Raw genomic sequence first — 22,987 nt, 5'->3', positions numbered from 1 at the left:
AATTTTGAACAGGGGTTACTAGAAAGTGATTACTTTGCGACTATTACAGGATAATTGTCATTCCATTTGACACAAATAACATCGCTATCTGATTTGTAATCATAGGTCCCTCGATTTTGTTTTTTGATGGTTGAGGATGAAACTAAAGGACATTTGTTGATCCTATTTTCTCGAACTGTACCACAAGCCCGTATACCGTTTTCTGATAAAGATTTCAGAAGGGAGTAGCTGGTAAAAAAAATTATCAAAATATACAACATGGCTGTTCTTATTTTGCAGAATTTCTAACATAATTTTAGCTGAGTGATGGCCATGATATGGAACCATTGATTCATCAATGCTTACATGTTTATGAAAAACTCCAAACTGCTGAATATTAATTTTTCGAAAAGTGGTCAAACTTTAGCTACTTTTGAGTGAGCTAAATTAGAGTTATCACAAACGTGAAGATATCTTTTTATTATTCTGAATTTTTCATGGCTCATTGTTTTTGCAAGGTTTGGAGCCTTCATGTCATCCGCCGTTGACCAGTAGTCATTTTCGTCAAGTAGATGATGATACCCGCTAATCAGGAGCAAGCCAATAAACTGACGAATATCTTCATCAGAAACTGTAAAATTTTGAAAATTTTGATCCCTTCGAGCGTAAGTTTCGCTTTGATTACGTATAAAACTAATAATTTCTGGAGTAAAAAACAAAGAGAATATTTCAAACTCCGTTTTACCCATATGCTCGGCTCCTACTTTAGGTGGATCTTGGGCTTCTTGCTGGATTGCCACTTTTTCAGATTTCCTCCATTTTTGTGATGCTTGACTTCCAACTGATTCTTCTTCGTCATCTGATTCGGCATCACCATCATGAATTTCTACCTCTCCAGGAACCTCTATTGGCATGTCAACCACGTCCAAAATCTGGTCCTCAAGAGTGTCCTCGTCACTATCAATATCTCGGTCTCCTGAAATGGGAGGAAGTATTACATCAACGTTAGAGGATAATGAGGTTTCCACATCTTCCAAAGCATCCAGTACACATGTGTTCTTCTTGAACAGCTCTATCGACTGTTCGTTATTCCTAAATTCCTATTATCACTTGAAAGGCGATTGCACTAATCGTTATTGCCCTTGAAAATTTACGAGCTAACAGATACGACATTATAATTTATTAGGGTATATTAGGTACTCAATGATGCCAACGTTCCCATTTTGGGACATGGCTAATTCCGACAATTTTTTTCAAAAAGTAATGAAAGAATTCAAGCGCAGTATAAACTATTTACTAAGGTAGTCAATTGGCTACCTTACTTGAAAAAATAATAGCAATAGAATAATTTTTGTTGACTTGATGACAAAAACCGTAAAACGAATCAAAAAATTGAATTTTTGTGCTTTTTACTTTTTTTTTAAAGAAAATGAACCCAAATCTAAGTAAAATTTTTTGATAAACTAGCAAGCCCCTTACCTTTACAAAACATTATGTAGTGCGATTTACAAAAATAATTGCATAAACAATCCTAAAAAAATGTTTTAATAGGTGTTCCCAAAATGGGAACGTTGGCAGTTAAAAGGTTAAGAACGGGCAAGGCCTCGTGAGCAAAATAGTGTAACACGAGAGCAGTCGATCGGTGTCTTTACCGTGCTATCGTGCTATTAAATTATCGATATCTTGGCCAAAAATAAACCTACGAACACTTTCCTAAGCTCAAAATATTCCTTTTGAGTTATTCTATTATTAATGTTAATTCAAGTATAAATATTTATTGCTCAAATTTACTAAAAACCCTTATAAACAAGTTAATGTACAGGGTTATTCACTATATTTTGACCCCCCTGTAAACTGCTTTATTTACAAAATTAGAAAAAGACGTAAAATACAAAAGTTATTCGATTTTTAAATTATGATTTTTTGACATATGTTGTACTAGTGACGTCATCCATCTGGGCGTAATGACGTAATCGATGATTTTTTTAAATGAGAATATGGGTCGTGTGATAGCTCATTTGAAAGGATATTCAATTCTCTATTCAGTAATATAAACATTAAGATAATTATTTATACAGGGTGTCCAAAATTTTTTTTTGAATTAATTAATTGGCACAAAAAGAAGAATGTACGTAATTTATTTAATTCAAAATATCTTCTACTGCTGTTAGAAAACAGAAAAAAATGTTTGTTTTATAAATAAACATTGTATGTTGCTTAAATTCAATGTTTAAACTGCCAAGAGACAGCTTGAACATTGAATTTGAGTGAAAAATGATGTTTATTTGTTTAATAGACATTTATTTCTGTTTTCTGACAACAGTAGAATGCATTTTGAATTAAATAAATTACATACATTCTTCTTTTTGTGTCAATTAATTTAATTAAATAAATTTTTTGGATATCCCATATAAAAATCATGTTACTGTTTATACTACTGAACAGGGAATTGAATAACCTTTAAAATGAGCTAGCACACGACCCCTATTCTCATTAAAAAAAATAGTCGATTGTGTCATCACGCTCAGATGGATGACGTCACTAGTACGATATATATGTAAAAAAATCATAACTTAAAAATGGAATAACTTTTGTATTTTACATTTTTTTCTGATTCTGTAAATAAAGCAGTTTACAGGGGGGGTCAAAATATAGTGAATAACCCTGTACAAATGTTTTAAGAAAATTATAACTTCAAACAAATATAACTTTAAAACAAAATGAAAAAATAAAGTAATTTGACAAATTTTGTTCGGAAATCTATTAATTAAGCTTTAAAATGAGATCTTGAAAAGCTCATTTGCATCCGTAGATGTCGAGTTACGATCGATAAAGTGTCAAAAAAATAGGTACTTACTTGAATGTGAGCCGATCTTGCGCCTCATAGCGCGCCATTAAAATATCGATATATTGGCCAAAAATAAACGTACGAACATTTTTATAAGCTCAAATTGTTCGTTTTGAGTTATTCTATCATTAATGTTAATTAAAGTATAAATGTTTATAGCTCAAATTTGCTTGAAACCCTTATAAACAAATTAATATACAATTTTTTTAAGAAAATTATAACTTCAAACGGGTATAACTTTAAAACAAATGAAGATAATGTAATTTAACAAACTCATTTGCATGCGTACAAGCTGAGTTACGATCGATAACGCTTCGAAAATACTTATTTTGCAATTTGCATTGTGCACTAATTTTACAATATCTTGAGTTCTAATTGTTGGATTTAAGTTAAGTAAACGTTTTTTCTTCGTTTATTGTTATAGAACAATATTTATTTGAAACATTTTTTTACCTTTGTTAGTTTATGAGCCTTATAAACAATTTATAAACAATTAAATTGTTTATAACAATTTTTTGACCACTTGGATCGAAATCCACCCTCGAAATTCGTAATCAGCAGCCAAAAATCGATAAGAAACTGTTGAGTTTGTCCATCAGAATTGAAAAGGACACAGTGACCCCTCTGGCGCCTAGACTAAATATTATAGAATAGAAACTAACAAAGAGCTTGAAAAACTATACCCAGACACTAGTGATGAGCGAGACTGGTCTTGGTCTTGCAGTCTTGGTCTTGATCTTGCTGCAAGACCAAGACCAAGACCGCCTTTTAGCTGCAAGACCAAGACCAAGACCAAGCTTGGCAAGAACAAGACCAAGACCAAGACCGAACCTTGCAAGACTATGCAAGACCAAGACCAACCTGCAAGACTCTTGCACTTTTTTGCGAAATTGGTTTTTTATTAGTTAACTTTATTTTTTTAGTTCAATAATATATACTGACATTGTAATAAACCTTCAAGAATATCGAATTTTTAAAATACATAATATTTTAAGCTAAAAATCAACAATTTTGATATTATATACTTTGATCGTTAGTAAAACAGATTAAGGGGAATTGGTTTTAACATTCCTCATCTAACTTTTCTAGCGTTATCTTATAATTTTACAACAGTAAGTACAGGGTGTTTAACGTAAGCAGGCCACTCAAATAACAAAAAAAAAACAATCGAATGTCGAAAAAAGGGGAGCACAATCGAATTTAAAAAAAAAATGCTCCGTATTAGACTGTCGTGTAAGATCACATTTTATGAAAAGAATACTGATGACGTCGTTTCTGTAGTACTCAAAAATGACATTTAAAAAACCGTATATGTAGAAACAGAAATAAAATTATTCCTACGACAGTTCAACAGTTTCCAGTATAATAGATTTTCCGCCATATTTGTTTCTAATTGGAACTTAAAGGCTAAAAATAATGAAATGTTTTTGAGTGATACTGGATTCTTCGGAAAATGATTTTTTTTAATTTTTCTATTTTCAGTTATTCTCTATTATGAACAGTTTCCGAAACATCGAGTTTTGTCACACTATACGGCCACCCTGTATATGCAGAATGTTTACTAAGTATGTGTACAAACTTTATAGGTTAAACGTTCATATGAACTGAAAATAACTTTTATCTACTCTATGTCATATTATGTATAAGTTTTTAGTTTGTGACAACTGACATTATAGATAGCAGTGCGTGAAGGATTTCAAGTGTGCGTGAAGTAACAATGTATTTTAAATGGGACTTACTTTTTCGCACTGTTTTTAACTTTCGCGTTGTCATGGTGACAATCCTAAACTTTCGCGTTGTCATGATGACAATCCTTAACTTTCGCGTTGTCATGGTGATGACAATATGAGCAATGAATTACAACAAAAGTTTTGACAGTTTTGTGGTTTGAAAGTAGTTAGGATTTTTAAATGTCAAAGTTCTAAAAATTGTGGAATAGAAATGAATTCCAGTGACGAAGAGTTACAGCTTTTTTTATTTGTTTATCGTAGATAAAATATTGTATGAAACTGTGCGTGAAGTACTTTTTGCATTCGCAAAAAGCATACTTCACGAACTGTTTCATAAATAACTATTATCTACTCTATGTCATATTATGTATCAGTTTTTAGTTTGTGAAAACTGTCATTATAGATAACAGTGCGTGAAGGGTTTAAAGTGTGCGTGAAGTAACAATGTCTTTTAAATGGGATTTACTTTTTTGCACACTTTCAATGGGATTTTTGGCACACTTTCATAAAATGAAATATCCTTAACTTTCGCGTTGTCATGGTGATGACAATATGAGCAATGACTTACAACAAAATTTTTGACAGTTTTGTGGTTTAAAAGTAGTTAGGATTTTTAAATGTCAAAGTTCTAAAAATTGTAGAATAGAAATGAATTCCAGTGACGAAGAGTTACAGTTTTTTTATTTGTTTATCGAAGAGTCGATAAAATATTGTATGAAACTGTGCGTGAAGTACTTTTTGCAAACTTACGCGATGTATAGCACTCGCTCCGTTGTCGCTCGTGCTCTAAATATGGCGTGCGTTCGCAAAAAGCATACTTCACGAACTGTTTCATAAATAACTATTTTTTAATGAGAAATCAGTGTTCACGTTCGATACATCATTTCAATAGGAATTTTACATCTGATTAAAATTGAATGTTTTTTTAATTTTTTCTCCACATAAAAAACACAGTTTTGCTTTTGCCTTGTATATAAGTATGTATAATTAAATAAAGCGCGTATTTCCTCCAAATAAAATAAAATGTAGCTAATACCTTTTTCCTTTCTCTTCTTTTTTTTCACTTTTCTTTTTTTTTCCTTTGATATCATATGCTGTTGAATTTATAAAAAGCAGGTTGTGTCTCAATTCAACTTAAAGTTGAAATTTGAAAATAAACCATTATATTTGAAACATACTTTTTAATGAAATAATAATAATTAGGTGAATATAGGTATAATGTTACAATTGGTATCCGTTTGAAACTACATTCTACATTCTTTTAAATTTTAAAGCAAAAAATATAGTTTCATTCTTCACATCTTTATTTATTTCAATGTACATTTTATTCGAAACTGTTTGGTTCAAATTCTTACTACAAAAAAAGCTAGACCAGCAAGACTCTTGCAGCAAGACCAAGACCAGCTAGTGCAAGACCAAGACCAAGACTGCCTTTTAGCTGCAAGACCAAGACCAAGACCAAGCTTGCAAGAACAAGACCAAGACCAAGCTTGCAAGAACAAGACCAAGATCAAGACTAGCCTGGTCTTGGTCTTGTTCTTGTTTTGTTCATCACTACCAGACGCTAACATAATAAAATACATAAATAAAGTCTAGAAGAATCCAATGGGCGGGATACCTCAAAAGAGAATCTGACAAAAGAACAGTAAGGCTGGTATGGGAAGAAATCCCAATGGGAAAAGATCACATTGAAGTTCTTGACTCCAGTGGCGAGATAAATAGCAGAAGACCTTAAAGTCGTTTACAGTCGTTTACCAGCACTGGAAGCGTACGGTTGTATGTTTTGTTTTGTTCTTGTGTTTACACATTTTGTTATTTGTTTTGATTTGATGTGTTGTGAATACTAGCTGTAAGTGTTTTATTTTTTTATTAATATCATCACATCACCAAGTTTAAACGACCTAGTTAAATATTTGTATAATATTTAACCTTGACACCATGACGTCCAAAAATTGTAAAATTTGCTTAGCTGAATTTTCTGAAAACGAAAAATATCAGATACGTTGCCATGGAGATTGTAAACGGTACTTTTGCATCAAATGTTCTGGTCTCAATAAAACAACGGCAAAAACTCTACTGGACCCAAAAAATTCTCATTTAAGATTTTTCTGTACTTTATGTGATTCGCCTAGTCTCAGATATCTAAATGAAAAAATTAACAATCTTTCACAAAATCAAATACCACAAGAGAATTTTGACGCCTTAATTCAAGTTACAAAAAAACTCACTGATAATTTGCCAATTTTCATCGAGACATATGATTTATTAACCAAAAATGACGGCAAATTAGACTATATTACGAAAAAAATTGACGAGATACATAAATTAAATAACCTGCTAAATCCTGAATATCTTTTAAAATCGATAAGGCAGATGGAACAAGATATCTTCAATATATCGTCAGTTTTTTTCGGCTGTTCCAATGACACGATTAAGGTGCAAGTCCAAGATTCAAATTCATCTGAGATAAAATTGGGACTAGATAGGCTCTCTTCAAACGTAAGTGAAATATCTAATCAAATGAGTAATCTTTCAAATAAACTACCTGCTATACCAACGAAGAAAGATGTATCGAAGAGAGACATTGTGTATGCCACTTCAAGTACTCAAACCGAAGACACTCAACATTTCGAAGCTAGTCCAGTCACAGAATCAAAAAGTGCAGAAGATAAATGCCACTTTGTCGTTATTAGCAACTTAACCCCAATTTACACTCCTATTCAAGTAGTTCACTACATTAAAGAGAAGCTAGGTATCAAGGAATATATATAAGATGTTATGCCCTTCTTAAAGATGCCAACACAACAACAGGGTCCTCATTCAAAATAGGTATTAAGTCTAAAACATCTATTGACTTATTATTTAATAAGGAAATTTGGCCACCTGGTGTAAACATTAAATGGTCTACAGAATCCTCATGCTCCGAACCAACAACTTCATCTGAGGCAAATATGAAACCGAAGCACATCAGAAGCCCAGTTAGCTTGGAAAATCCAATTACCATTCCAAGTAAAAACAAAAATGAAGTTCAAAACACAAATATACTTACTGACAAGCAGGCCATCGAAATTTGCAAATCTAAAGATCCGTTCCGTTCCCAAATTAATTTCATTAAGAAAGATACTTTGGAACCATCGATAAATTTGGATCCTTTAACACCACCAAGAGTTAGATTAACCAATAACTCAAACAGTCGATATCTTCTAGCAAGATTAAGGGAACCGGATATATTAAAAGCAATTAAGCTACATCTTGCGTTCCTACACGACCAGCCTGCCTCAGTATTTTGTGATGGATATACCAACACCAGTGTGAAACTATTTTTGGCTTCCGAAGGACTAACTACCAAGACTGAGGAACTTAGAAAAATTCTTCTAGAATTTAACGATGCCTATGGAATTGGTCCAGCTGAGGTGGAAGCTGATCTTGTTGCTTATAGGTCCTTTCTAAGTTCAGAAAGAATCATACATCTACAAAAATCAAGGGAATGTCACCGAAATTATTATTCTACTAGCTCTCCAAGACGAAATTTTTAAATAACACGACGTGTTCTGAGGAACTAGAAACCTCGAATAATTTTAGTGATGACAACTTTAGTATGGTTCTGATTAATATTCGTTCTATAAGAAATAAAACTGACGAATTATTTTTGTTTCTGGAAGAATTAGGATTTCTCCCGATAGTTGCGGTTACAGAGCACTGGCTTGAAGTCAACGAGCCTTTTTTTGTAGAAAAATATACCACAATTGCTAGGTATGATCGTCCAAGTTCAGCTCATGGAGGCACCCTAATTATTTCTAGAAATAATGATTTTTCTCTGATTACAAAATATGACTTTCTGTTAAATGAAGCCTTCTTTGAGTTTTCCCTAGTTTATAATAAAAATCTTAATCTTTACATTATTTGCATCTATAGATCACCTGACTCCCCTGTGGAACTATTTTTTCAGAACCTGCTAAATTTGTTAGATGACTTGCCTCATAGAAGCAGAAAAATTCTATGCGGGGACTTCAACATTAATTATGATGCTGCTTGTGCTACCCAAATGTCCTTGGTCAACATATTTGAATCATATGGTCTCTCAATGCAAGTTAATTCTCCTACAAGGATTACAAAAACTTCATCTACCATAATTGACTATATTGTCTCAGATTTCTCACCCCTTGATGTCTGCTCTACAATTATTAATGCGGGATTATCAGATCATGAAGCAGTATTTACGAAGTTTAACATCTTCAGCAAACCCTCCTCGAAAACCCGACGTTTAGGTAGGATTTTTTCCGCTGGGAATTTTCATAAATTTCAAAATGTATGCTTAACTTCTGAGTGGCATTTTCCTTCTGCGGACGTGGACTATAATTTCAACGATTTTATAGAAAAGCTTGTCTCTATCTTCAATAAGGCATTTCCTTTAATTTCAATTAAGCCAAAACATCACAAACCCTGGGCTACAAAAGGTATTCGCATATCAGCCAAAAATATGCGCTCACTATTGTATATCAAGAAATTTGCTACCAACGTCTGTCACTCAATATATCATCAAGTACAGGGTAACCTATCTAAAACTCATCAAATCAGCTAAAAAAGCCTACTATCAAAATCGTATGGAAAGCTCTAAAAGTGTTGCAAAAGAAACTTGGTCCATAATAAACGATCTTCGAAATAGAACTCACGCAGTTCAAACATTTGCCCTTCCAGACCCGGAAAATCTAAACGAATATTTCGTTAATGTGAGTAAAAATATAACTTCTACTATTTTGCCACAAAAAGATCCCATTTCCTATCTCCCCAATTCAGGAGTGTTCTCGAATCCATTCTTTTTAAGACCAATCGATATAACTGAACTGATCCAAACTATCAATAGTATCAAAAGCAAATCATCCTGTAGTACTGATGGACTATCCATAAAAATCTTCTCAAATCTCACAGAAAATGTGTTGGAAAACCTCGTCTCACTAATTAATGATTCCTTTGAAAGAGGCAAATTCCCAGAGTGTCTAAAGATAGCCATTATTATTCCCCTTCATAAGGGTGGTGAAAAATCTAATGCTTGCAACTATAGACCTATTGCCTTACTACCGGTACTTTCAAAAATTATTGAGAGACTCATAAAAACCCGTCTCATGTCCTTTCTCATTGATAACAACATCTTAATCCAAAATCAGTTCGGCTTTTTAACTAATAAATGTACCACTGATGCCTTGTTTTCTGTGTTTCATGAGGTTTACCAAGCACTAAACAATAATCTTTATACTGCCACTGTTTTCTGTAACTATGCCAAAGCTTTTGATTGTATAAATCACGACATTTTGATTAAAAAACTAAATTTCTATGGGATTCGAGGTATTTCTTTGAATTGGTTCCAATCTTACTTGAATAATAGGAAACAAATAGTTAGAGCAAATGATACTGACTCTAGTCTCAAAAACATTGTATGTGGAGTACCACAAGGTTCAGTATTGGGTCCTCTACTGTTCCTTATCTTTATAAATGACATCACTAACTTAAAAATCGATGGAAAAATTTTTCTTTTTGCTGATGATACCAGTATCACTTGGAGCAACTCAACTATTGCATCTCTTCATGCAACTATAACTTCTGATTTGCTTACGATAAAAACCTGGTCTGACTCTAATTTACTCTCTTTTAACGTGGATAAGACAGCAGCATTATCCTATAAAAGTGCTCTTCAACCCCTGCTTGTTAATAACAGCCAGATCTCTACCGTTGATTCTGTAAAATTTCTTGGTATTTTTTTAGACAGCAACCTCAAATGGTCCCTTCATATCGATGTGTTAAGTAAGAAACTCGCCTCAGCCTGCTATGCTATAAGATCTGTTTCGAAAGAAATCAATTTAGCATCTTCTAAACTAACATATTTTTCTTTGTTCGAGTCTCATCTTCGATATGGTCTTCCTTTTTGGGGTTCTAGTACAGCTGCCCAGTTAGATGTTATTTTTAAATTACAAAAAAGAGCAATAAGGTATCTGTTTGGCCTCAGAAGAACAACACATTGCAGAAGTTACTTCAAAGATCACGGCATTTTAACCCTTACATCTTTATATATTTTAGAAACTGTTTTCTTAATTCGTAAACACATGCATGTCTTTCCAGCAAGGCCTCGTCATGACTACTCCACCAGAAATTCAAATTTTGATGTCTATTTACCGATCCCGTCCTCTGAGTTAGTAAAGAAATCTATATTATATTCCGCAAAAAAAGTATACAACCATCTTCCTTTACAACTCAAATCTGCAACATCTTTCCCCAAGTTCCGTAAAATGACAAAAGCTCATCTATCTAAAAGACCATATTATTCAGTAGAAGAGTTTCTTAATGACTAACTAAGAAATTACAGTAATGTACAAGTAACCAAACTTATCTATATTTGGGTGTCACATGCAGCAGCTTAAACTTATTAGTTCCTTTGTCTATAAATAGTTTACTTTGTTGTATATTCACTTTGCAATTTCTATAAATTGTTGCAAATATATCGATTTTGTTTTTTTTTCTTTACTTTATTAACTTATATTTTGTATTTATGTATATTTTTTTTATATTGACGATTTATCAAATTTCAGAAAATTGTATTTGTTATTGTTATTGTTAGATATTATTTATTTATTTTTTCTGACTTTAATTAAGCTTTGTCCATAAAATTTGTATTTTCAGTGACAATAAAGCATATTTCTATTCTATTCTAAAGCTATGGGTCTGGAGAATGCTCAAGACAGAGAGAAATGGAGACATGTTGTTGAGTCTCCTGAAACCCACAAAGGGTTGTAGCGCCACGGAGTAAGTAAGTAGGTATAAGCAATTGGTAAATCAGTCATAGTTAGCTAATACAGTAGTGATGTAAATTTTCGTTACTTTTGAATACTTGTACCAATTTGTTACTTTAACTATCAATACCTGGTACTTTATACTATGCTGAAGTTAGCATTCAGATGGCAGTGTTACAGAGATACGCCTGTGCTTTCTATATGGCAGAAATAACTACAATGTTGTCAAAGTTTTTAATCATACGTTATGGGCTGGCTCCTATAAAAGAATTGAAGAATAAAAGAATTTTATATTATATAGTTATATAAATTTTGTGGTGAAAACGTTAGAGACAAACACATACATAAAGTGTGGGTCTCCCAAGAGTTTTCAGTGAGACAAATTTAATGTAGATACCGCGAGAATGTGCTCAAAACATTTTACAGAAGCTGACTATTGTTTAAAAGAAAAACTATTGGGATTACCTGACAACAAGTGTTAGTTAAGAAATGATGCAATACCTTTCTCTTCATTTAATAAAGACCCCAAGTGCTAAAACATCGATTGAAAATACACGCAAAAGTAGAATAAAGATAAGAAATGTATTAAAAAACATGTATTTTGATTTTATACACAATTTAACGAAAGACAAAATGTTTCTATAGATACTAATGGCCATTTTAATAGAACTCTGAATTTGAAGTACCACTTTATTTTTGATAGCTCTATAAATAACTCATTTTGGATGTATTTTTTACTACGAATATGGTAATGAAATGTGTTCTTTGCATATTTAACTTTTATTACAGAGAAAACACAAAATAACTACAACCTGAAATGTCAAATGTGTTAGATCAGATTGCAAAACAAGCAGTAGAAGAAACTTGCGACAAAATTTAAGGATATCGCTACTCAAACTGTAATGTAAGAGAAAAAACCTATTTTTAAAATGTACAAATTTACATAATACATATTTGTTATGATCTACTTAAAAATTATTTAATTTCAGTGAAAACGACATAGTAAAAAAAGCCATGGAACAAATAAAGAATTTGCAAACTGAAAATAAAAAATTGAAGGAACTTCTTAGTAGAGAGAAGGAGGAAAAAAGTACAGTTGAAAGAATTTTCACTAAAGGGCAGTTAAAAAAATTAAAAACTAAAAAACAAATTAAGTGGCCAATTGAAGATATTGCTTCAGCAATAGGGATGTTCACAAAAAATTAAAAAGTCATTTCAAACATGTAAAACGATTAAGAAACACCCTAGGAATAATTGTCCAAAATTTCAACAAATTTGAAAAAGCCTTTCTATAAAAAATCTTTATTAGAAATCTAGCATTATTCTAAATTTCAAGAACGCTTCTCTATTGGCCTGACGTCACTAGTTGCATACCCCAAGCGCGCGCCATTCTCATAATGTTACTGTTTACCTGTTTGACGTTTCAGGTCATTTTATTTTGTTCTCTTCTTGTTTTATCAGGGTTAAAGTGGAGTTTTATAGTGAATTTGTTTAGTTTAAAGTGGATAGACTGTTTGTAAGGACATATTTTGGGTTTTACAATAATAAACAAATAAAATGGAAGAAGGTTTTCAGAAAGCTGATTCGTATAAACTACCGACTGTAGTGTAGATGTAACAATGGTGTATGATTTATTGGCATCTTGTAAAAAAATAAATCTACCACAGCTTTACTGAGTGTATATTCCATATAATTTTCCATGTCTTCTTTAAGCTAAAAAAATAAATGCTTAATACTCCACAAAAAAAAAATAGAGAAAGTTGTATTGTACGCATGCACATTGTATACATACATTGGCTGGTTATTACTTTACCTTGGTTAGGTGTATTAAAAATATTTTTATTCTTCTTCATGTGCCTTGTCCGTTGTGGACGTTGGCTATCATCATGGCAATTTTAATTTCATTTGAGGCGTTTCTGAATAACTCGATCGATTTTTGTCCAAATCATTGGCGTAAGTTTTTAAGTCATGAGTGTCTTTTCTTCCGGGTCCGCGTTTGCTCTCTATTTTACCTTGCGTTATCAGTTGGAGTATACGATATTTATCATGCCTCATGATATGACCGAAATATTTAAGATTTCGTTTCTCAATTGTAAAAGAGATTTCTTTTTGTTTTTCCATTCGACGCAATACCTGTACGTTGGTGTGGGTCGCCCAGGATATTTTGAGGATACGTGGGTACATCCACATCTCGAATGCCTCTAGCTTTTTCATTAATGTTTCCATTATTGTCCAGGCCTCTGCGCCATATAGCAAGACCGGAAATAATAACATTTTAGCAGCCGCATTTTTAGTGGCAGAGATATTATGTCGCAATGGGTGAAAATATTTCTCATGCATGTTGTTAAATGTTGCTATGTCCTTTTCAACTCTAGATCTTATTTCGGTTGTTTCGTATTTCGAGTTGACAACTGTTCCAAGGTAAAAAATATTTTTGAACTTGGGTATTATACACTTTCATTTTAACCAATCTTTTCAGTTCACTAAATTATTAATGATTTTAATATAATATAAAGTCATACCTACATCCACATGTAGTTATTTCAAGGTTTACTTTTACTGTATGTATTATTAAAATCGGCTCCCATCTCTAGTGTGGGCAGATCAACACGTGAAAAATCAGGCTCTCTAAAAATTCAATTTTTTGGCGAATAAGAAATAGTTTCTAAAGTGATTTTAGTTACAGTGTGTCAAAGACGATTAGTGTTAAGTGAAGTTATAGAAATAAACTTTTGAAACAGACTGTAAGTACAATAATATTAAATACAATACATAAACTTAAAACAACAAATACAATTTAATTCAACATCAAGCCAAAAAAGTAGATCATTAGAACGTTGATTACAAGCTCCAGAAACTGGAATTTTGAAAGTTAAAGGTGGGAACTGTTGAATCGAACTGCTCCAAAATAACGTAAAATAATTTAATTTAATTTAATTCAATTTAGGGGTAACACATTCGAAAGAGAAACATATTGCTTGAGAAAATCATCTTCCTCTGGCGCGATAGGTGGGGAGGGTGATTTTATCGCGAGCAATTTCGGTAAGAAAATGAACCCCGACGATTACACATCCGACGATAATCGGAAAAGATATAGAGAAAATGAAGAGCAGTCTTTTTCGAAAAGCAAAAAAGTATCAAGAACCCCAGATAAAAGGAACACAGAGGAAGACAAACTAGACCAAATATTAAATATGATGGCAAACTTAACGAAAGAGACACAAGATCTGAAAATTCACGTAAAAGAAATTAAAGAGGAGCAAAGGCAATACAGAGAAGAAATGAGGGAACTCCGAATTGAATTAGAAGAATTAAGACAAGAGAATGGTGAAGTGCGAAGAGAAAATTAACACATGAAAAAGGAACTGGAAGATGTAAAAGTGCGCCTTGAAAGACTCGATAGAGCAAGAAAAGAAAATAATGTTACAGTACAGGGAATGACAATAGATACGGGAGATAGAAGATTACTAAAAGAAACAATGGAGAACTTTATGAAAAAAGAACTAGATATTAATATAAAGATAGAAGAAGCTGTGAAATTAGGAAACAAAACATGTTTAGTCAGATTGCTAAACAAAGAGGAAAAAATAAAAGTAATGGAAAATAAAAGAAAACTTAAAGAAGTAAAAGAAGAAAGAATATATATAAACAATGATTTAACGAAAGAGGAATTACAAATACAAAAAGAAATAGTCAAAATAGCAAATGATGAAATAAAGAAAGGAAAACGCGTCCAAATTAAGCACAACAAATTGATAATAGATGGACGGGAGAGGAAATGGAATAAGAACAAGAATCAGTTGGATGAGGTTTTTCAAAACGTTTCAAAAAACTAGCAACTGATGAGAGAATACAAGACAATACTTATTTGGCGATGGACGAGGCAAATAAAAAGGAAATGAGTGCAGATAAATTGATGTATCACAAAAAAGAAATAAATAAGAGCAGACAAGGAAACAAAAATACAAGACGAAAACAAAAAAATAAAAAACATAAAGAACTGAAAATAAGCACATGGAATATAAGAACGATGTTGGCACCAGGAAAAATGCTAGAAATAAGCAAAGAACTAGCAAAGTATAAAATAGATATTGCAGCACTGCAAGAGATACGGTGGGAGGGACAAGGACAGATTGATAAACAAGACTTTACACTATTATACTCAGGAGGAAAGAAGCAAGGACAAAAAGGAGTGGGATTCATGATTCTAGGACAGCTTAGAGAAAAAGCCATAAACTTTAAACCGATATGTGAAAGAATTGCGTATGTAAGAATAAATAATAAACCATTCAATATATCACTATTAAACCTATACGCACCTACAGAAACAAGCAACACAGACGATAAAGACAATTTTTATGATAAGATAGAAGAAGAGATGGAAAAAATACCCAAAGAAGATGTTATAATTATACTAGGAGACCTCAATGCCCAGATTGGAAAAGAAGATTTTTTACAGCAAATTGCAGGAAAACACACCGTACACAAAAACACTAATGATAATGGGCTAAGACTATGTAACCTAGCAACAAGAACAAACATGATAATAAGCTCAACAAAATTTGAACACCCTAAAATGCATAAAGTAACATGGAGGTCACCTGATCAGAAAACGTATAGCCAAATAGATCACATACTAATAAACAAAAGAAAACAATCTTCAATGAAGGACGTGAGAACTTTCAGAGGTGCGTGTGCGGATTCAGACCACTATATGGTCGCAGCCACCATAAGACAAAAAGTTAAAATCCAAACTAAACAGAAAAATCAACAGAAAAAATGGAATGTCAATAAATTGCAGAATGCAGATATTAGAAAAAAATATGAAGAAGAAGTAACAGTGCAAATAAGAGAGAAATATAAAGCAGAGGACATCAAATCAGAATGGGACATGATCAAAAAGTCAATAGAAGAAGCTGCAAAAAAGCAGGTAGGCAAACACCAGAAGAAAACAAAAAACGAATGGTATAACAACGAATGTAAAGAACTAACAGCACAAAAGGTGCAAGCAAGAATTAAATGGCTGAGAACGGATAAAGAGGAAGACAGAGAAAGTTATGAAAAATTAAGAAAGGACGCTAAGAAAATTATAAGACAAAATAAAAGAACATGGGCAGATGAAAAGATGCAAGAAATAGAACAGGAAAGAACAAATAGAAACACGAAACATTTCTATAAAAATATTAAAGAACAAACCAAAAAATACAAAGGTAAAACAAACGGAATAAAAAATAAAGAGGGAATAGTCATTGTAGAAGACACTGAATATAGGCAGGTATGGGCAGATCACTACAGAGAACTCTTGACGGAGGAATACACTGGAGAAGAAATGCACGAAGAGGAAACGGTGGACGAAGATGCAGACGAAATACACATTGCAGTCTCAAAAGAGCCAACAATAGATGAACTCGAGGAAGTAATACAGAAGAGCAAAAATGGAAAAGCTCCAGGAAAAGACGAAATTAACATGGAACTTATAAAATATGGAGGAAAGGAACTGAAGGAAAAAATACTATCACTATTGAAAAATATATGGAAGGAAGAGAAGATGCCAGAGGACTGGGAGATAGGGCAGGTAATAACAATACATAAAAAGGGAGACCAACAAATTTGTGAAAATTATAGAGGAATAACACTACTAAGCACAACATATAAAATATTGACTTCGATAATAAGAAAAAGATTGTCAAAGATCACGAAGAAGAGAGTGGGACAGTACCAATGTGGATTCACAGAAGGAAGATCAACAATAGATGCTATACACACAATAAAACAAATAATGGAAAAAGCAAATGAATACAAACTGCAATTAGAAATGCTATTCATCGATTTCAAACAGGCATTTGATTCGATTAAGAGAAAACAACTAATGATTGCCCTGGAAAAATTAAAAATCCCACATAAACTCAGAAAATTAATAAATATGACAATGCGAACTACCAAAATTAGCATAAAGACGCAAAGAGGCGAGACAGATGAATTCATTATAAATAAAGGAGTGAAACAAGGGGATGCCTTATCCACGACACTGTTTAATCTAGCTTTAGAATATGTACTACGAAATATAAACAAAGGAAACCTAAGAACAAGAGGTGGACAAATAATCGCATATGCAGACGACATTGTTATTATTGCAAAAAATAGAAACATAATGAAAGAAATGCTAGAAGAAATAAAAGAGAAAGGGGAGACAATGGGACTCACATTAAATGAAGAAAAGACGAAAATATTAAGACTAGGGAAACCAGCAATAAAAGGAAAAACCAAAATAGGAAATTCAGAGTTTGAAGATGTAGAACATTTCAAATACTTAGGAGTGACAATAAGCAAAACGGGTGAAAGAATACCAGAAATAAAAGAAAAAATATTGGCAGCGAATAAAGCTTATTTTGCAAATAAAACACTACTTAAAAGCAAAATACTGTCTATTAAAACCAAGATGAGAATGTATAACAACATAATTAGACCAATATTATTATACGCAGCAGAAACAATGACGATGACTAAAAAAGATGAAGAAAACTTAAGAATAGTGGAGAGAAAGATCATGAGAACCATACTGGGACCAATCAGAACAGAGCAAAATGAATATCGAAGCCGAACAAATGCAGAGATTAAGAAAGTACTAAAAGAAGATATCGTGACCAAAATAAAGCAATGCAGAGTTAGATGGTTAGGTCACATCTGGCGGGCAGGAGATGAAGCAGTGACATATGCTATGATAGAATGGAATCCAGGAGGAAGAAAGAAAAGAGGAAGACCAAGATCAAAGTGGTTGCAAGAAGTTGAAGAAGACTTAAAAAACGCAGGAGTCAGAGAATGGCGGGGAAAAACTAGAGATAGGAAAAAATGGAGAGAAATCGTTAAGAAGATAACATAAGCAAAAGGGACTGATCCTCCTAAGAAATAGGATCTAGAAAGCTTACGCGACTTAGCCCCATATCGGGGTGTACAGTCACTATATATATATATATTATTAAAATCCCGTTTTTAGGAATATCCCAGTTTAAGGAATACAAATTTGAGGTCCCGAAACTTTTTCATTTACTCTTTAAGGGGGTAGGTGCAAAATCTTGGTCCAATGCTATTTAAATTCATTCATTTCTTTCGAATCCTGAGAAAACTAATAAGTATTTATGAAAAATGTAAATGCAGAAAGAACAATTACATTATTACCAAGGGCCGAAAGTCTCTGGAAAACTTCTATAATGTTTATTTTATTAAGTTAGTTCTTTAAGTTAGTTATTTTAAGTTCTAGCTGCAACAAACCATTCCTTTTTCTGTTTTAAATTGGCTGGAACGGTAATAAAAATCTTGTCAGAACTGTTTTTTGATGTATTTACACACCCAGGAACAAAACATCACTTATTTGGCTTTATTTTTAATAATTAAATACGTAAAAAACTGTGCACATTCAAATACACTGAGTAAATAAGTATACAAAACTAGTCGTCGATCAAAGACGTTACGACTGCTGACGTCACAGACCGTAGCCTCGCTGCAGGGTACCGTTTTTCTAGCCTCCAAGAAAATCAAACTTATGAACTCACTTATCTTAAAAAATTTACATTTTTAAACAGTTTTGTGATTGTTACGTTTTTATATACCTTGTAATCTATTGAATTTAACTATATTTAAAAATTAGTGAACATCCCTATTTTATTTGACGCTGCAAGGGTAAGGTCCTATCGTTTATTAAGAAAAAGAGGCTACCCCCTTCCAGCTGTAGGAACGTTAAGATGATTGGATTCTGGATGATAAATCGTTTACTTGGGTAAACCTCGTTTCTGAGGGTGGTTTAGTAAAACCAACCCTGGAATTTGTAACTAAATGTAGTGAACTGGAACTCATTTGTCGTACTTATAATCGCAGTACATTAAAAATTAGTAAACATTTATTTTTCAAATTATTTACGTTTTACCGGCTTTGTATAATATTTAATTTATGTCTTATAGCTTTATTTATTTTGTTTGTAATGTACACAATCAAATCGTAGATTCATATATTTCTATGATTAATTTTACAAATTAATTATGCATTTTCAAACCACGTATTCACATAAAGTAACTAGTTATGAATTCTTAGTGCAACATATATGGCATCAAGTGCCACTCACCGTTAACAGTTCAAGTTTCAAGCTATTCATTTATAGTAATGAAACAGCGTTGCCAAATGATTCATCGTCAAAATAAGATACACAAGTTCCCTGGTTTAGTCTCGCAGTGACGTCATGCGCCAGTCTATTGAATTTAGAATTGCAAGTGTGCATATCTTCTTGTCATAGTATCATGGCATGGACATGAATCAGGATATGTATTACTTATGTTTTGCAGACTTTGAAAAGGCATTTGATAAAGTTCAACATAAAAAGCTTGTAGATATATTAGGTCTGGATCCCGCGTATGAAAAAAAAGTTGATTAATAGCAAGCTGAAAATTTGTTAATAGCTTAAGGGTGTCTAGTCGGACAAACTTTGATATATGGGAACACTGGAACAGGGGTAGTTTTATTTGTGGAACAGGTTAAAAAATTGGAACGGTCAGACCACGAAAACGGCACATGTATTTTGTCCGACAGAACAGACTTAAACTCTCCGAACAGAGATTAAACTCTCATGCAAAAATCAGGCTGCTATGTATCACCAAATGGGCGTTTTAATGAGTGGAACATGTAGAATATGTCAAATGACAGGAATAATGACAGGTGATAAATAGCAGTCTGATTTTTGCATGAGAGTTTAATCTCTGTTCAGACAGTTTAAGTCTGTTCTGTCGGACAAAATAAATAAGCCGTTTTTGTGCTCTGACAAATTTTTAACCTGTTCCACAATTAAAACTGCCCCTGTTCCAGTGTTCCCATATATCAAAGTTTATCCGACTAGACACCCTTAAGCTATAACAAATTTTCAGCTTGCTATTAATCAACTTTTTTTTCATACGCGGGATCCAGACCTATATTAAAAAGCAAAAAAATTGACAGTGGTGATATGAAACAGTACTTCAAGAAGTGCTCTCAGATTCAATAGGGGCCATTAATCACGTGAGGCTCGAAGGGGAGGAGGAGTCCATAAAAATATCACGAAATGTCACAATACACGTGATATAGGTGGTGTTAAACCTCACCATGTATCACCAAGGGGGAGGGAGGGTTAAAAAAATGCCAAAAAAAACAACACGTGATTAATGGACGACCCCATAGAAGGTATATTTATCAATGGAGAAGTTTTGAACAACTTACGTTTTGCAGACGATACAGTATTAATAACGGATAACTGCAATGATTTACAGAACGTAATGCAACGCCTTAATGAACGCTGTCATAAGGAAGGACTGAACATGAATTTAAAGAAAACTAAATGCATGATTTTGACTAAATCAGCACAGGCCAACATCTAATTAACTATTGAAGATACTGTAATTGAGAGTGTGGATAACTACAAATACTCAGGAACATCGATAACATCAAATATAGACCAAACCAAAGAAATAGGGAACTTGCATAAAATTTTAAATTCGAAAAAAATGTTATAAATCACAACAGAACATAATTTAAAACATGTATCAAAGATTAAAAAGTTTTGTTTGGCTTTCGTTTGGCACCTAAAGATGATAAAAAATTGACGATGTTGACCAATTAACATCGAATTGTTTCCGTTTTGCGATAAAAATTTACTTTTTATTGACAAAATAATTGAAACTGTCAGCCGTTTCGGTTAAACGATGTTTCTGTTAAAAAGGTTTCAGTTAACGGAGGTTTTACTGTAAATCGAAAATAATACTAACTATCAAAAGACGAAAACTTGAGTACTTGGGACATGTGATGAAAGGGCAAAAATACTTATTATGAAAGGCAAAATCCGAGGAAAGCGAAATGTGGGAAGATGAAGAACATCCTGGCTTAAGAACTTACTGGAATGGTTCGAATGCTGTAGTGCAGAGCTATATTTAGAGCGGCAGTCAACAGGGTTCGCATTGCCATGATGATTTCCAACCTTCGATAGAAGATGGAACTTAAAGAAGAAGAATACAGAGCTTACTTACCAAGAGTTCTACCACCTAGACCTTGCTCTGCCAAATAAACCATCTCTCTAGCTGCACTGTGGGCACTATTGGCTTTCTCAAATTTACAAGCCGCGACCTGAGAATGTTTGAACATTTCGTTGGCGTAGAATCTCGCTTCATAATAAGGCCTGGCTCTTTCGACGCACATACCCAATTTGACACGAATTGCATCGACTTTTAGCGTACTTTCACACAAAAGTTGTTTGAATGCTGTTCGACATTCGTCCAATTCTACTTCTAGCTTGTTAATCTCATCTGTTGCATTATTTAGTCTCTCTAATTCAACATGAACTCTAGGATCAACAGTGTCATTATATTCTGAACCATTTTCGCACATTATTAAATACTGAACGTACTTGATTTATGTGAAATAATTTTGATAAAACTTAACTCTGTGCTTCATTTATCATTTAAGGTAATATCACAATGGAATATTCAACATAATTGCAAAATAAATCAAAATTTGAATATAAAGATTTTTAGTTTATTTGACAGAGGTCAGAACTGAACAGTCTGTCACTGTCACTGTCAATAAAAATGACACCGTTTCAGTCACATTTTAAAAATATATTTATTTATTACGTGCATTACGTCACATTCGAGGTCGCATTCATGTGACGAGAAAGTGGGTGCATTCAGCAGACACAATCGCTAACTAATCGATTAGTGATTTTCTGCTGAATGCCACATAAATTATGGCATTCAGCATGTAAGTCACAAATCGATTACTAATCGATTAGTTAGCGATTGCGTCTGCTGAATGCACCCAGTGAGTCCTTGGAGCGGCAACAGTTTTGTTTTGTCTTGCGAACGCTCCGCTCCCTAAATTCGTGACAACTCATCACTTTCTGTTATATTTATGTCAAGTTATATATTTGCCCACATATGGTCAAATACCATAGATTGTTTACCGTCTGCGCTATTTTCCAATTAATAATTAGTACTTGATGAGATCTTTTAACAAGTCTATTGACAAATTCACAAAATTAGCATACGTTGGACGGAGGTAGCGAAATTAAAATGAGCTCACTGCCATGGCGACCGGTTCGGAACCAGTTGCGGAACCGCTCCGTCACCTAAATGCGACAAAGGATAATTACGTACAATCGCACGAACGCTTGTTGCTCGTTGTATCGTCGTACGCTTCACTTAATATTTTGATTTAACTTGTTTGAAAATTAACCATGGCGTTTGGGCAAAGATAAAATAAAAAAACTACATATACGTTTGCAAGTACTTGGAGGGGATACGAAAAACAATCGTGCGCGAAGAGCGGAGAAATCTTGCAATTTTCTTAAATAAATCATATTGTCAATTGAAATTGTCAAATTGACGTATATTTCATGCCTACGGTCATTGAAGAAGAAAAATTATGTTGCTCCACAATATTGATGTTATGTAATTATTATATAAAAGTAAATTTAATTAATTGTATTTTGCTTGCAGTACAGCATTTTAATAATTAATTTTATTTACTACATACAATTAGGGAATCCAACGATCTATCAAACTATTCCAATATGTCTGGCGACTGGCATGCAATACATGATACTATAAATAACATTTATTTATAGTATCATGATGCAA

The 22,987-nt window shown here is 33.0% G+C and overlaps 1 protein-coding gene across 2 annotated transcripts in view; it reads right to left on the bottom strand.

Moving 5' to 3' along the window:
- LOC126886408 (SH3 domain-binding protein 5) overlaps window positions 1-21,896 on the bottom strand; it is an 87,517-nt gene extending 65,621 nt beyond the window's left edge. For both annotated transcript variants that reach the window (XM_050653342.1, XM_050653343.1), the window contains exon 1: window positions 21,380-21,896. In XM_050653342.1, the coding sequence (XP_050509299.1) occupies window positions 21,380-21,737 (358 nt within the window). In that variant the 5' untranslated portion in view covers window positions 21,738-21,896. The remainder of the gene's footprint in view (window positions 1-21,379) is intronic.
- Between the last annotated feature and the right edge of the window lie 1,091 nt (window positions 21,897-22,987).

This window comes from Diabrotica virgifera, chromosome 6 (assembly GCF_917563875.1).
Source record: "Diabrotica virgifera virgifera chromosome 6, PGI_DIABVI_V3a".
Lineage (NCBI taxonomy): Eukaryota > Metazoa > Arthropoda > Insecta > Coleoptera > Chrysomelidae > Diabrotica > Diabrotica virgifera.
This window is presented reverse-complemented; position numbering and strand designations above follow the sequence as displayed.